The sequence below is a fragment of the Saccopteryx bilineata genome, chromosome X (assembly GCF_036850765.1).
Source record: "Saccopteryx bilineata isolate mSacBil1 chromosome X, mSacBil1_pri_phased_curated, whole genome shotgun sequence".
NCBI lineage: Eukaryota > Metazoa > Chordata > Mammalia > Chiroptera > Emballonuridae > Saccopteryx > Saccopteryx bilineata.
In genome coordinates this window covers 40,358,271-40,372,863 of record NC_089502.1, presented here as the reverse complement: position 1 = coordinate 40,372,863, position 14,593 = coordinate 40,358,271, and the positions used below count along the sequence as shown (strand labels likewise).

Below are 14,593 nucleotides of genomic sequence, written 5' to 3'. Positions count from 1 at the left end.
TTGTCCAGGCTTCATGACATTCATGACATTAAAGGAGCTGCTGAGACATAATTAACCACACAAAAGAAAAACTTTACTGAGAAAGTGGCAATTCACAGGCCATTAAAAGTTTAAAATTGTCAACCTGCAGACCTTCATTTCCCCAAGACTGAATTCTAGCAACAGTCTCCTGACAGATCCCCTTTCTTGCTAGGATTACCTTCCCCACCTGTCAATATACCTTTGATTGGTACACACTGACTACTGTATAATGCTTCTTCTGACCTCTGTGTCTTTAAGTTGTTTCCCTGTTTAGAATGCTTTATTCATCTATAAAGGTCTACCCAGACCAAATCCTATTTTGTCCGTAAAGCCCTCCTGTATAACTCCAGCCCACATTAGTCTTTATCCAACTCTTACAGACTTCATTTTTTCCATCACTCATTTAGCTATTAAATCATATGTGACCTCATTGTTCCATGAACCTTGTCTCCTTAATATGACTGCAAGCTTTCTAAGGGCAGGCAGTGTGGCTTATGCTTATTTTATAAATCTTTCACTCATACCCAAAAAGGAGCCTAGCACACTGTTCCGCTCACAAAAGGTATATTACTTGTGAAACTGAAATGTTAGAATTTACCATAATATGAAGAGCAGTACTAGTTTAGAATAAGACATGGGTTTTGTTGTAAAACATATTATCTTAAGATAACACTGGCAAATTAAACTTGAAGCTTGAACAAATACTTTCAAGTGTCTACAAGCAAAAGGGTAATCATGGTGGAAATTCTACTTTCCTCTTTACAACTGCAAAGCCATCTCTAAATGGAAGAAGCTAGAAACGGCCCAAAATTCCAAATAAATACGTACATTACAATTTAGTGACCATATGTCTGCACCTCTGCTAATGATAAAGAACCTCATACTGGTTGTTCAGACAACAGGGCAAATAAACAACTTTCAAGACCCATGACTTGATCATATCTAGTATTTCACAAACGTCACCACCACATTTAGATGTGAGCTTTCCATTAGAAGCAATTTCAATAAGTACTTAACTAAAGTGGTTTATATATACACATATGGAATTCAAGGCCTTACTTAAAATATCCCATTAGGCAAGGTATCTTCTCATTTTCCATCTTTCTAGAATACACATTTCCTTAGAAATATCAGGTTCATCTGTCAAACTAATGTTCTACTTTAATGCTTAGGTCCTTCTAACCTTTAAAAGTGGTCAAATGGGGGCAACGTTTCTACCTATCAAAGACATTTCCTTATATCATTATTTGAAAATTCATTAGAAATGTCTAAGGAACAGAGGGTGAGAATGACAACTTAAGAGGTAAGCTAGAAAATCAAGTTCTTTCTAATACAGGTAGCTGGTATTAAGTACACTAATAAATGATAATTGTCAGGTCAGACACGGGGATACTACAAGTTTGAAACATACTTTTAACGGATACATCTTACTGATGCTTTTAATCCAGTTTATACATAATTTTCAATAAGTTTAGAAAAATACCCAAAGCCTAAACAAACAAACAAACAAACAAACCTCGTAGTTCTACCGTAAATAGGTGGTGTGCACCCCTAACACATGTTTGTGAATCATAATCCAGAAGATAATTATTTGACTTTGGGTGGTGGACAAACTTAATAATAATACATGTTTGTAAGAATAATTTTAAGATTCTCAAATTTTTTATGAAAAAATAATTGCTTTCGGTAGCACCACTATTACATACCTTTAAAAACCAAGCTAAACATGGTGCTTATAGTTAACAGTACTATCCTGCATACTTAAAAATTTGTTGAGAGTAGACCTCATGTTATTTTTTTTACCACAATGAAAATAAATAAATTTGCTAAAAGCAACATACATCTCTATCGTGATTTTCAACCTTTTTCATCTCGTGGCACACATAAACTACTAAAATTCTGCGGCACCCTAAAAGTATTTTTACTGATCTGACAAAAAAGATATAAATTTGATTCATTCACACCAGATGGATATTGTTGTGTTGGCTGTTGTCATTTTATTTTAAATTTGACAATCTAAGTGAAAAGAGGTCAATGCCCTTGACTAAATAGTCAGGTACTGCATGTTTTAAAAATTCTTGTGGCACATCAGTGTGCTACACATTGAAAATTGCTGATCTATGTGATTAAAGAGAAAATGATTAACTAAAAATAGCTGATACTTCAGTTATCTGTGACAATATAATTTGCAAATCAGATTGAACACAGTAGGTCCTGTTAAGAAACACTAGTGACAAGGTACAGATTGATGTGTTTGCCCAGCAGGATGCATTCTTACGATTGCGTTCTACAATCAGAAATTAGAACTGGGTCTATTACTGTTACATATCTTTGTTATGGAGAATACCTGTGAGCAAATTATAGAAAAGGATGATCAAACATCTAAGTGGAGGCTATTAATACCTAAACACACAGGCCTAAAAATAAGATATATTTGAATACCTGAGGATTTGTAACTATGCTCATAGACAAGAAAAAAATTTTGAAGGGTAATGACCAGAGAGTGGGTACATTTATCCACATGGAGTATGTTTAAGCTACTTGTTCCACACCTCCCAAACTTACTTAAAGGCTTCATTCTGAGGACATCTAGGAATGATTTTCAATGTGGTTTCTTGGAAGTACTCAAGGGACCCATATGTGAGTCCTCTTATATAATTAAACTTCATGTTGTACATCTGTTGCTAATAGGACTATATTTTTGAACAAGAGTGCCATAACCACTGGTTCTAAAGGAGGAACATCGGCATTTTTAAAATGTAAAATATGCTTCTTAGAGCACTCTACTCCAGACCATACGCTCAGTATCCTTTTTCTGTTCTGAATCCAGGCTTCATCGCACTTGACCGCAATCTCATTTTGTCCCTCCCTGATTCCCACGCGCCCTCAATTCCTGCCTCCAGCCCTGTGTGACTCTTTCTCCAGAGTCACTGCTTTCAGTGTGGAAGAGCAGATTTCTGGAAAACAACTTGCCAAACAAGACAATGGTTAGAGGAGTTGGAGTGAAGTACACCATAAACGTTCTATCACCTCATTAGTGTCAGAGAACTGGAAGGGGTGGCAGTCCCATTTGTTCTTGTGAGGGTTTTTTTAAACTGACCAGAGTATATGGATCCATGAACGGAACAACAGATTTTAACCAAGAGCCCTAGGTCACCTACTCCTAACATCAAAGAGCTATTTAGCAAAATCAAATACCTGGCCAACATAGGGGCAATTTTTTTTCTTAAATGGGAAAGAAGCAGAACAAGCTTTTGTTTGTTTGTTTGGTTGGTTAGTTTAATTATAGGGAACTTCATGAAGTGCACTGAAAGCGAAAATGGAAAAAGGCCAGAAGACTTCATGAGCTTCTCCTCTAGTGAATAAATCACCAACACCATCTTCAACTTACTATATTTTTAAAAGGATGTAAAAAAGCACCCATCATCTAAACACTTACCTCACCGTTGTTCAAAATCAGGATACAAAAGGTGTTTGTCTTGCTACAATGATGCATATACTGAGGTCCAAGTTTTATTTGCACATAATGTATTTGCACCCCAAATCACCTATACCCAAACATGCGGTTGTTCAGCTACTTAAGGAATATTAATGTCACAGAAAAGAAGCACACTAGCACCTGAGGATTTCTTTGAGGAGACACGGTGGGAACTCTAGGCTGACAGCACCAAGACCAGCTTTTACATAGATTCGATTCTATAGGAATAACTCAAAGATCCACTAATGCCTGAAGGAAAGCACAGGAACTGGTGCTACCCCCTTGCAGCAATCCAAGATCTCAATATAAGACATATTACTCGAATTGTGTGTCACATGCTTACAGAAAGTATAGGGAATGGCAAGGCGAGCTATATAGGCTGTCAAGACAATCTCACTATTTTCCATTACTAGAGATCTGGTCAGCATCTTCTGGCAGGATATTGTATTATACAGTCAACTGTAATCTCCCAGCACTGCATGTGGCTTTGGGTCACAGTGTGGATTATCTGTAAAATGAAAGAGATAGGGAAAAGGCAAGAATCATCAAGACTATCACAGACCCTATTTTAAAAACTAGTATTAATCGGCCTGGACGCAACAGAACTTTTCACATTTTCCCATCCACTGGAAATCACCAAGATCATAAAGCAATATGGCCGACCCTCTCTGTTGATAACATTCAGCCTTCATTGTCAAGCAAGGCTGCAAAAACAGATCCAGCTTTATTTATTTGTTTATTTATTTTCTAAGCGTGAGGACATGGGACCTAGAATCTAGTGCCAGACAGTACTTTCAATCCTTCAATTAATTTCCTTTCATCCAAGATCTGAAACAACAAGTTCCTGAAATGGTCCTCCACGAGGCTTTATTTTGCTGAAGGCTGTGCTATGACATACACATAAGGAAATATAAGAAGTGCTGACTGCTTTCCAAATTGATAAGCCTGAACACTGAGAAAATGTATAAACCTACATCAGGGAAACCCAACATTCTCTCAGGTATATTGACTGGTAATATGAAGCTTAAAAGTATCATTGATCTCCAGCCATTTGAGCCGTTCAAGGTCACAATTGGGGAGGTGGGCAGGAGGCTGGACAGATCCCAAGAGACCAACTAAACTGTCACAGTAGCATTGTCACTGCTCTGTGGTTCTGCTAATTAAAAAAGAAATGACATTTGATAACTGCCAAAACTTGAAGTACACATATTAAAAATCTGATTTCATTTGACCAACTATTTATTTCTTCCTCTCTCTCCCCCCATCTGTCTTCCATGTTTTTTTAGTGGCACCATCATCCTCCTGGTTCTTCAGGCTTATAAACTCTGAAATATATCCAAATTCTCTCTCCCTTTCAGTACCCCTAGTAATGGAATTTGGTAGGCTTTTTTTTTTCCCTGAAAAGGCTCTTTATTCATATGCAATCACCTAATTTCAGGTCCTCATCCAAAAGCTATCTCAGCTACCTTTATACTTGATCCAAATTCTATAAACCAACATGTCTTCTCCTCTCTCCAATTAGATACAGTTGGGAATAGGTGAAGAGGAAGAGGGGAAGGGGAGATTCTTACACTTGTGATCAAATTTCAAGCCATTCCAACAGAGCTGTTGAACAAACTTTTTCTGAACACAAGAATAGCTAGGCACAGAGCCAAGAAGAGGCAATGATGGAAGCCAAAAAAACAGGTGAGCTGCAATCTTTCCACTCCTACACAAAACCTGGCCCTGAAATGCAAGTCCCTACATATGCTGATAACTTCTTCCTCATCTTGATTTTGTAACATTCTTATATTCACAATGTCTGCCCCTGGGGTGGCTTCCCAGGTTCTTCAATGCCAGTTTTCCTACTGCTCTCATAAATGTAAGCCTAGTCGATTTCTACCTTGACATTCTTCTCCTTCCAATTCATCTTACATTCTAGAGCAATGCTTTTTGACCGCCAGTCCATGGACCAGTCCGCCAGAAATTTCATGCCAGTCCATGAAAGAGTTAAAACACCTTGATGTTGTATGAAGATTACACAGACCCAATGATCTTTGTTGAATTTGCTTATGCCCAGGGTGATTTCTGCCTTAGAGGTCCCCGAAATAATTCTCCTATTTTCACCAGTCCCCAAGTGTAAAAAGGTTGAAAAGGACTCTTCTGTAAATACTGGTCTCTTATTAAAAACCAATAATACCAAAAAAAAACCCTATAAACAGATCCAATACCTCTTTTCCAGCTTACTCAAAGGGTTCTAAAGACAAAGGATATTTTAATTTCCTTGAAGTTTTATGAGCTTGGAGAACAGAGCAAGGGGAGCCGTATGGAGAATGCTGAGAGTGCAAGTTGCTGACTAAAGACAGCTGCTGGGAATCCCCAATTCCTGTGGCAAGGGGTGTGGTGGTGACAGCACCCGGTTTGAGAACAACCAAGTAAGACTTCAAGATATACTGGTATATATAGACTCTTCACCAATAATGTTTGTACCTTTGCCATTTAAAAACTTGGCTCAGAAGTAATCCTCTCTCAATAGCCTTTTTCCTGACCGCTCCTTTATTCCATGTCATTACCAGGCTCAAGTACAATATTTTTCATGTATCAAACACACCTACAATCATGTATATATTGTGTTATAAGTATTTTAAGTGAGTCTGATGTTTGTATCTTATCTTGAGCATATCAAATCTCACTGTAAGCTCTGTGAGAGTAGAAATAGGTCTTCTATTTCTTTGAACTCAGCATCATATATATGCTAAATAACACACAAAATAGGTTTTCCCCAGTGACATAATTTCCACTCATCTAATTAACATTAATATTTTTAATGTTGAGCAAGTTTGAAAGTATGCTGCATTAAGAGCTGTAGAAAATACACCCACACTTGACAGAAAAGATGCCACTTAAGAGTTGGACCCAACAGAACTTCTGTTCCACCCAATCAACTACACTATTACACCATACTTCTTCCTTTGGGTTCTTTTCTTTTTACTACATAAGCTTGTGGCTCCATTTTGCACTTAGCAACACTGTAACTACAGAAGCTCAACTCTAAATAAGTTTACTGTTGGGAATCTACTCTTCCCACCTACACAACCACTGGCTTCCCACACTGTCTCCAGTGTCCTGTGAGCAACTGCCCAATTACTGTGTTGAAAGACAGCTTACACATTGAAGTTCCATTCTTGGCAGCCCCTGGCTTTTACTGCTGGTCCTCACTTACTTAGCTTGATTCAGAACAGTATCAAAAAGAGACATTATTACACAAGTTTGAAAAAAAGGCCATTTAAGGAAATTTAAATGTAAAAGCCCTGGTCATTGTGCTGCTTTAAAACAGGCAAGCATGTGTGACATCCAGAAAACAGAATAACGCCTATTGAAATAGGGAACTCTGACTAATCTCATTGCACAAGTTTTAGTGTTTCGCACATATATATTCGCAAAAAGTGAAATGGTCTATAAATGGGAAGCACAGCTGACTTCAATATTATAATCCATCACAGCGATACATGATAGTGATTTACACAAATACAATTTCAAAAAATGTGTGGCCTTCAAAAGACAACAATGTGAATGTTAGCATGTGTTTGTGAAAAACAACTCATGCATGGGCTAACGGAGCATTTTCCCCTTTCTCAGCAGTGGTCTTTCTTTCCACTGGACTGAGGGACCCCAGCAGAGATTCCTTCTTGGTTGCCACTCACTAACTGGAACTTGAACACGGCAAAACGCAATTCATATGCAAGAAAAATTATGGGCTAGATTATTACTCCCTTTGGCCAGATTGGGGAGAGGGTAAAATAAGCATCAAGCTTTTTTATTTAAATATACCTTGCCCTACATATACCTTTAAGCATGGATATCAAAATAATGTTATAATTTTTATTTCTACATCCTTTCATTCCAGCCACTGATGGTTTTTACATTAATGATAACTGGGCGGGGGGAGGGGGAGAGTGTACATACTTTCTTACCAGTAAGATAGCACACCAGATTGCCTTCCAAGGGAAATCAACTGTTGAAAACAACCCATACAATACCTTCAAAACAGCTCAATTTTTCAGACAATTTTTTGTAAGTAAAAGTAGACATAATGACCATTATGCTAGCTAGCATAGATAAGGAAATCAGTAATGGTCTAGTAGCATCTACAATAGATACAGCTATTATGGTCAGTTTTCATAAAAAAATACATACTAGAAATAAAATAACTTGTGTTTTAAATGCTGATTTAATATCAATCACTTTGACCTGAGCTGCATCGTCGTCACTTTTTTTTTGTCACTGTTCCCATGAAACAAAGTGGCTGCCTCACCCCCTTCACACAATGTAATTCCTCCCAAGCACACTGAAAAACAGTAGTAATTTTACTGCTATGCCAAGACAGGAAAGAGTTAACTGTTCAAACACCCGAGTCTCTTAAAATCTTCATAGCCAAGAGAATTGGGGAGAAAAAAATGCATTTTATTCATTGTAATGGAAAACTACACTTATTGATGTTTCACAGTTAAGTATCTTTTATGTGCTATGGTCTATACAAAATGTAGCATTGCATTAACTTCAAAGGTGGTAAGAAGATTAAAATTAAAAGTTCATGGGACATGACATGCGACACAGCATTAAGGATAGAAGACTAAGCAATCCCAGTGCCTTAGCAGGATCCTTTTATATTTCTTTGTTAATGGGAGAAATTCTTAAAATGCAATCCAGCAATCATAAGTATATGTAAAGCTTTTAAAATCTCATCACAACGTGTTATTTAGTAAGCTAATCATCAAAGCATTTTTATGGGAACAGAAGGGGGCTTTACTTATTAAAATCAATACAACTCGCTGCAAGATAACATATTTGTGCTTTTTTTTTATATTTGTGCTGTTTTTAACTCTCATAATGTGCCCCTCACATCTAACACTTTCTGAAAAAATATATAAAATCATACCACAGGTTTCCAAGAGTTACTCCCCCCCCTCCCCAAATCATCCCAAGAACCTCAGACCCTTGTTATGATCAAGGCAGCATTCAATCTCCCTGGTGCTAAATTAGAAAGAACATGACAAAGATAGTGACATGGAAGCAGGAAGTTTTATACTGAAAACTGGCATTGAAAACCACCACACCCTGACAGTGGCTCAAGTAGTATTCAGGTGCTCAGTACTCTCTAACCCAGAGGGGCTCAAACGTCTGGGCCTGGGAACTGTAGCAGCAGCAGCAGCACCAGGAAACTTGTTAGAAATGCAAATTTACCACCCCACCCCAGACCAACTGAATCAGAAACTCTGGGAATGGGGCCCAGCAATTTGTGTTTAACAAGCACAAGAGATTAGGATGCATGTTCGAGAACCACTCCTCCTCAAACTTGAATGTGCCTTAAGAATCACCCCGGGGAGCTTGTTAAAATGCAGATTCTAACTCAGCAGGTCTCAAGCAGGGCTTGAGAGCCTCCATTTCCAACAAGTTCTCAGGTGATGTCTTCTGCAGACCACACTGCAAGGGATCCCAAATGGGCTGTTTAACAAAATTACCCAAAATGTTCATAAAATACGGGTTCCCAGGCACCACCCCAGACCAAATGATTCCATACCTCAGGAGAAAGGCTTAGTCAGATACGGCCAGTATTCCATTTTAGCTGCACATTTAAAGCACCTGGGGAGCTTTTAATAATCCTGATGTCCAGGCCCCATACTAGTCCAATTAAACCAGAATCTCTAGGGTTGAGACACAGGCATCTATATTTTTAATAATTCCCCGGTGATCTGAAGTGAAGCCAAGGTTAAGAATGACTGCTCTGCAGTCTAACTGGCTCAACACCTGGCACAGTGGATCCCTTTATAGAAGCAAATGGTTTCCTACAGCATGGCTAGCTGGGATCCCACATAAAAGTCCAAGAGCTCTGATTTTGAATAGTTAAATGCACCTCAAATCATGTTTTTATCACGTCTTGAACATTATTTCTGTGGGCAAATGTGCCTGTTACAACTGTACAAATGAAACTAAGGATTTAGTAAGGCACAAATGTTACCTGTCCTTCATTTACCAAGTTTCCACCGTCCTCCCAAGCCCTAGCTACTGCTACCTCTCTGCAGTGAGGTAGATGCTGCAAGAAACAGCAGCAATGGCGAAGAATTTGTATCCATACAGCCTGGTGTATACCTGAAACAGACAGATCACTGGCAATTTCTTAATAACTTTCAGAGTGGAAGGATAACTGATGAATCTAGGACTTCTAAACCAATTTTAAAAGGCCAATTTCACCAGTTAGTCATTTTGGACAGAAAGGGCCTGGGAAGGGATGGAAAGGTGTGCTTTTCCACATGAGAATCTCCAACTGTTGAAAGGATGTCTTCTGGTGGACAGGGACAGGACCTGAAACATTGCTGCTCATTACATAATACCTCTGAGGGGAAGAAGAACAGTATGTTTGTTTATGTCTTATGCCCCCCACTCCCAGCACAAGGCCGCACCCGCAAGCACCCAATGCTGTTAAACATGAGGAGGGGCAAAAGTAGGTTTACAGTGATGAGTACATGAAGCAGTTTATTTTTGTATGATTATTTATTGTATTACTCTCTGTACAAACAGCTGTAAACATACTTTTGCCCCCTGTAGGTAAAACAGAAAGGACATGTGTGGTGGTTACTAAGGCACTGGCATTTTCATTATCAAACACTGCTTTTAAGCAATTTTCCTAAATTTTCCACAGTACACCCCAAAAGTGACTTTAAGATAAATGAAAATAAGCTGCAGTCCTCTTTCCATTTAAGTGAACTTTTATTCTCCCCTTGGTTATGTTCAGTGACTTTTCTAAATTAGCTGTTCTGTAGAATACATGCCACATTCAAGGACTGCTAAATAATAATAGCTATTATTCTTCCACCATAATTTCAAAACATCCACGGTAATCAAAAGTGTGTCATATTGTAGCTATTTAAAATTCCATTAAGAAGAAATACAGTGGATGGGGTATTAGAGGAAAAATAATACCTCAGTACATGTTCAAAGTACCTACTGTTAAATGATATTTTCTATATGAACTTCTATATGAACTGGTCAAGCTCACTTTGTTTTTAAAATTCTTCTTACAGTCAGTCAGTTAACCCAAACTCACTGTAAAATGTGTGAAAATAGCACCTCCTGAAAGTGTATTCTCATATGCTTTGGGGCAATGGAGCGTGAATAGAATAGTCTTTGCCAAACTCATGTAACTAAACAGGAGGGAATTTTTGAAGTCCCATGACTTTGCAGAGCCAACCTATGTATCGTCCCAGGACTGAATCTAATACCTCATAGACATCCCAGAGAAAACAGAAAAGTCACAAATAAGTGACTCAGGCTAATAAATATTTCATAGATTTTTTTTACATGGCAGTCTTTTCAAAATGAATTTTACTTCTTGACCAAAAAACAAATTGGCTAATTAAATGTGTGGCTTTAGAATTTAAACTCCTAGAATTAAAACTATGAAGTTTATAAAGATATTTATTTGGCAGTGTCGATCTGGATGCCATTTCATGCATATCTTATGAACCAATGCCCAAAGATGAACAAAGTCTGGAAAAAAAATGCACAGACCACAGAAGTCATAGAAAATTAAATACATTTAAAGTATCAAAGTCAAAGAAAACAAGCAATACAAAATTACAATTTCCAGGATACTTTATTGCAATTTCCACTTTACATATCAATTCAGTACTTTTAGTCTAGGCATAAGTGTTTGTACTTATTCAGTAGTAGTATAATCCCCTAATCTCACAAAGTGAAAAGAAGCTGTTATAAAGAACATCCATTCAGGTGTTTACGATATGGGGACAAGGGGCACTTGTCTTAGCTAGTTGAAGAGTTGATGCTTTTCAGTATACATTTTTCTGAAATTTTTCTCTATTATTTTTCTTGTTGATGGTAAGTACTCATAATAAAAACAATCGCCCTCTTTGTCGTTCTGCCCTTCCTTGGGCTTTACATTCTGTATAGCATTTTACTCAAAAAGTCAGGTTACACTCAGTTTATAAGTTCAAAAAAAATTTTTGCCCCATCTCCTACACATCCAAGTGGACAGGGATCAGAATTTACCTGGCTTTTAGCTGTAACAGTGCTATTTTAAACAATTTCAACCACACACTTAAAGGGTAAAATAACTAAAAGTACAAAACCAAAGGAACCCATAAAAATTCCTACACGCTGTTGGGATTACCTATTTCTCAAATCGTCAAGTCTAATATAGATTTCTTAAAAAGTGAAATCGACACAAAAGCGAATGCACTTAACGTACAAACTGACAGTGGCTCTATGGGGACAGCTCTTTTTGAATGAGCTATTACCCAGACGGTGAAATAAAAAAAAAAAAAGTCTCATTCTTCAACTGTGGGAGAGCCGGCGGTGTGCTTCACCAGAAACACAGTTTAATGGGGTTGTTCAGATAAAAAATAGGTAGTAAGGGAAAATGTGTTTTTACAAAATCTCCTCCCTCCCCAGGACAAAAGGAAACCCGAACGAAAAGATGGGTAACCTCATAAGCCCCGGTGCTAAGTTCCATCAGTAACAGAAGTTGGATAGTTGCTGTTTTTCAACCTGCATGGGATAGTAACGCTCCATGTGCGCGGCGGGAACACTGGCGGGACTTTCACCGGGAGGGGGGAGTAATGGAAACCAAAGTGAGGAGAGGTCAACACCTTGAGTAATCCCGAGCTCCAACACCCAGGCGGTGAGTACACAGGGTGGCGAAAGAGAGAAGGAAAGGGTCAGAACTCCTCGAAGTTATTGCAAAAAGAAAGCGAACACCTCTGGGAGCCAGAGAGCCATCTCTTGCAGCAGCACCCTGCCCCAAGTGTGGAGTGCTTGCCTCGGAGGTACCCCGACTTAGGTCTAGTGGCTCCGGGGACCCGGGTAGCGAGAGGGGCCAGAGCAGCCGCCGGCGGGCCGGCGGACTCGTACTTTATCGCAACTACGAGCCCCATCCCGAGCGCAGGGGAGAGGGCGGCGCAGGGCACGGTACTCACTAGGGCTCGTTGGTGAACCGGGGGGTCCGGGGCTGCTGGTATCCGTACAGGTGACAGTAGAGCACATCGAAGCAAAAGCAGCACATCTCCGCTGACACCACCATCTTCCGGGAGCTGGGCGACGAGGACGAGGCGGCGGACGATGAGGAGGGCGAGGAAGAGGTGGCGGCGGCCGGAGTGGAAAGTAGGGTCCCCACTCCGCAGCTCGGAGGTGGCGACAGGGAAGTCCCCCCGCCGCCGCCGCTGCAGCCCTGGGGGGGAGAGAGGGTACAGCCGCTGCCGCTACCTCCCCCGGTGAGACCTCCCAGCCCGTTGAGCCGAGTCCCGGCACCTCCTAGTCCCAGCTCTCCAGCTCGACACTGGCTCTCCCCGCTGCAGTGGGAGGAGGAGGAGGCGCCACCACCGCCACCGGAGCCAGAGGGGGGCGAACTGGACAGTTTCTGCTTCTTCACCCCGCAGCAGCCCGCCGCCATCTTGGAACAGTCTCCCCCACGCAGCGCTTCCGACCCATAAGTGAGGCGAGCTGGCGGCGGGGGCGCGCACGCTGCGGCCCGGCTGCCGGGGGCGCGCCAGGAGCTCGCGAGGCGCGCGCGCCGCTCCCGGCCAGGCGGCCCGGCCACGCGGCGGCCCCGTGCGCACCCCGCTGGGCGAGCGCCCCGGCTTTGCGCGGCTCTCCCTTTGCGCCTGGCCCTCCGGCCTCGCGCCTCGACCGAGCCGCAGCCTCAGCCCTGCGGCCCGCGGAGGACAAAACGCGGGGAGCCCCGTGGAAAGGAAGAAGGAAAGAACAAGGAGAAAGTGGAGAGTGGAAGCGAAGGGAGGAGGGGAGCGCTCCCAGGGTGGAAGGAGGGAAAGGGAAACTAGTCGAGGGCAGGGCGGCTGCTGAGAAGAAAGTCCAGAGTAAGTACCCACGTCCTAAAGCACAGCTCGATGACCGGAGCTGCACATAGTGTTAGTGACACTTGAGCCGAGTTACATGGAACCTGAGCCGCCGGCCTCAAATACGCCGGTTGCTGAACTGCTGGAGTGTGAACAAGCAGGTGCGCACAGCTCCACACCTGAGGCCGCTCCTGTGGAAGACGTGCAAAGCATCGCGGAAATGGCCACACCGCAATGGCTTTCACACCAATCTAAGCACGCACCAGGCGTTTGCCATAATGGTAAAAGAGCAATACTGTTGTTCCCTTGCCTTATGGACAAATATACAAGCCCATTTGAATCTCTGTATCCTCTACTTGTTCCCCGGCTGCCCTTCCTTGTCCCGTGAAAAAGTTTAAAAGCAAAAAGTAAAGTCCTGACCAACACCTCACTGCTTCAAAGATGTTAATTGTGCTCTGAGACCTGCGATGACAGAGTGAGTGTGTGTGTGTGTGTGTTTGGCTTGGAAACAAAGCAGTTAGAAATATGCTTTTGGTCAGCACAGCTCTTACAGGTAAATAGGGCAGGCAGTGTAATGAATCACAAGTTGAAAGATTTTCTTGATATGTTATTAGACAGTTCTTAGTATTTATTTTTAAAATTTTTCAAAGAATGCTTGGATGGATCAAGAATGATTAAGTCAGTCCCATTCTGAGCACCTAAGACAGTAATCAAATATTAACTTCATAGAAATGAATCTGATAGAAACAGAAAGCATGTTAAAACAACTAGACTACGTAAGGTATCTGCGTAATTGGAGACATCAGAAAATTGATTGATTTAGTCACTTTTTTTGAGAGGGAGATAGTGAGACAGACTCATGCGTGCACCCCAACCAGGATCCACCATGCAATGCCCATCTGGGGCTGATGCTGGAATCAAACAAGCTATCCTCAGTGCCTGAGACTAAGTAGTCAAGCCATGCTGGCTGTGGGAGAGGAAGAGAAAGAAAGGAGAGAGGGAGGGGAAGAGAAGCGGATGGTTGCTTCTCATGTGTGCCCTCACTAGGGATCCAACCTGGACGTCTTTATGCTGTGCAGACACTATCTACTGAGACAACCTGACAGGGCCGATTTAGTCACTTTTGAGCTAAATCTGTGGGATCTTGTAAAGAGTTGAGGGCTTCTCGCTCACATAGGAAAAAAAGTTTTTTCAATAATTATTGAGCCCCTGTGCCATACTATGTGTGCAACACTGTACTTATGTC

The 14,593-nt window shown here is 41.1% G+C and overlaps 1 protein-coding gene across 1 annotated transcript in view; it reads right to left on the bottom strand.

The window, feature by feature from the left end:
* AMMECR1 (AMMECR nuclear protein 1) overlaps positions 1–13,744 on the bottom strand; it is a 110,382-nt gene extending 96,638 nt beyond the window's left edge. Inside the window, exon 1 of the mRNA XM_066249562.1 lies at positions 12,472–13,744. Within this exon, the coding sequence (XP_066105659.1) occupies positions 12,472–12,944 (473 nt within the window). The 5' untranslated portion in view covers positions 12,945–13,744. The remainder of the gene's footprint in view (positions 1–12,471) is intronic.
* Between the last annotated feature and the right edge of the window lie 849 nt (positions 13,745–14,593).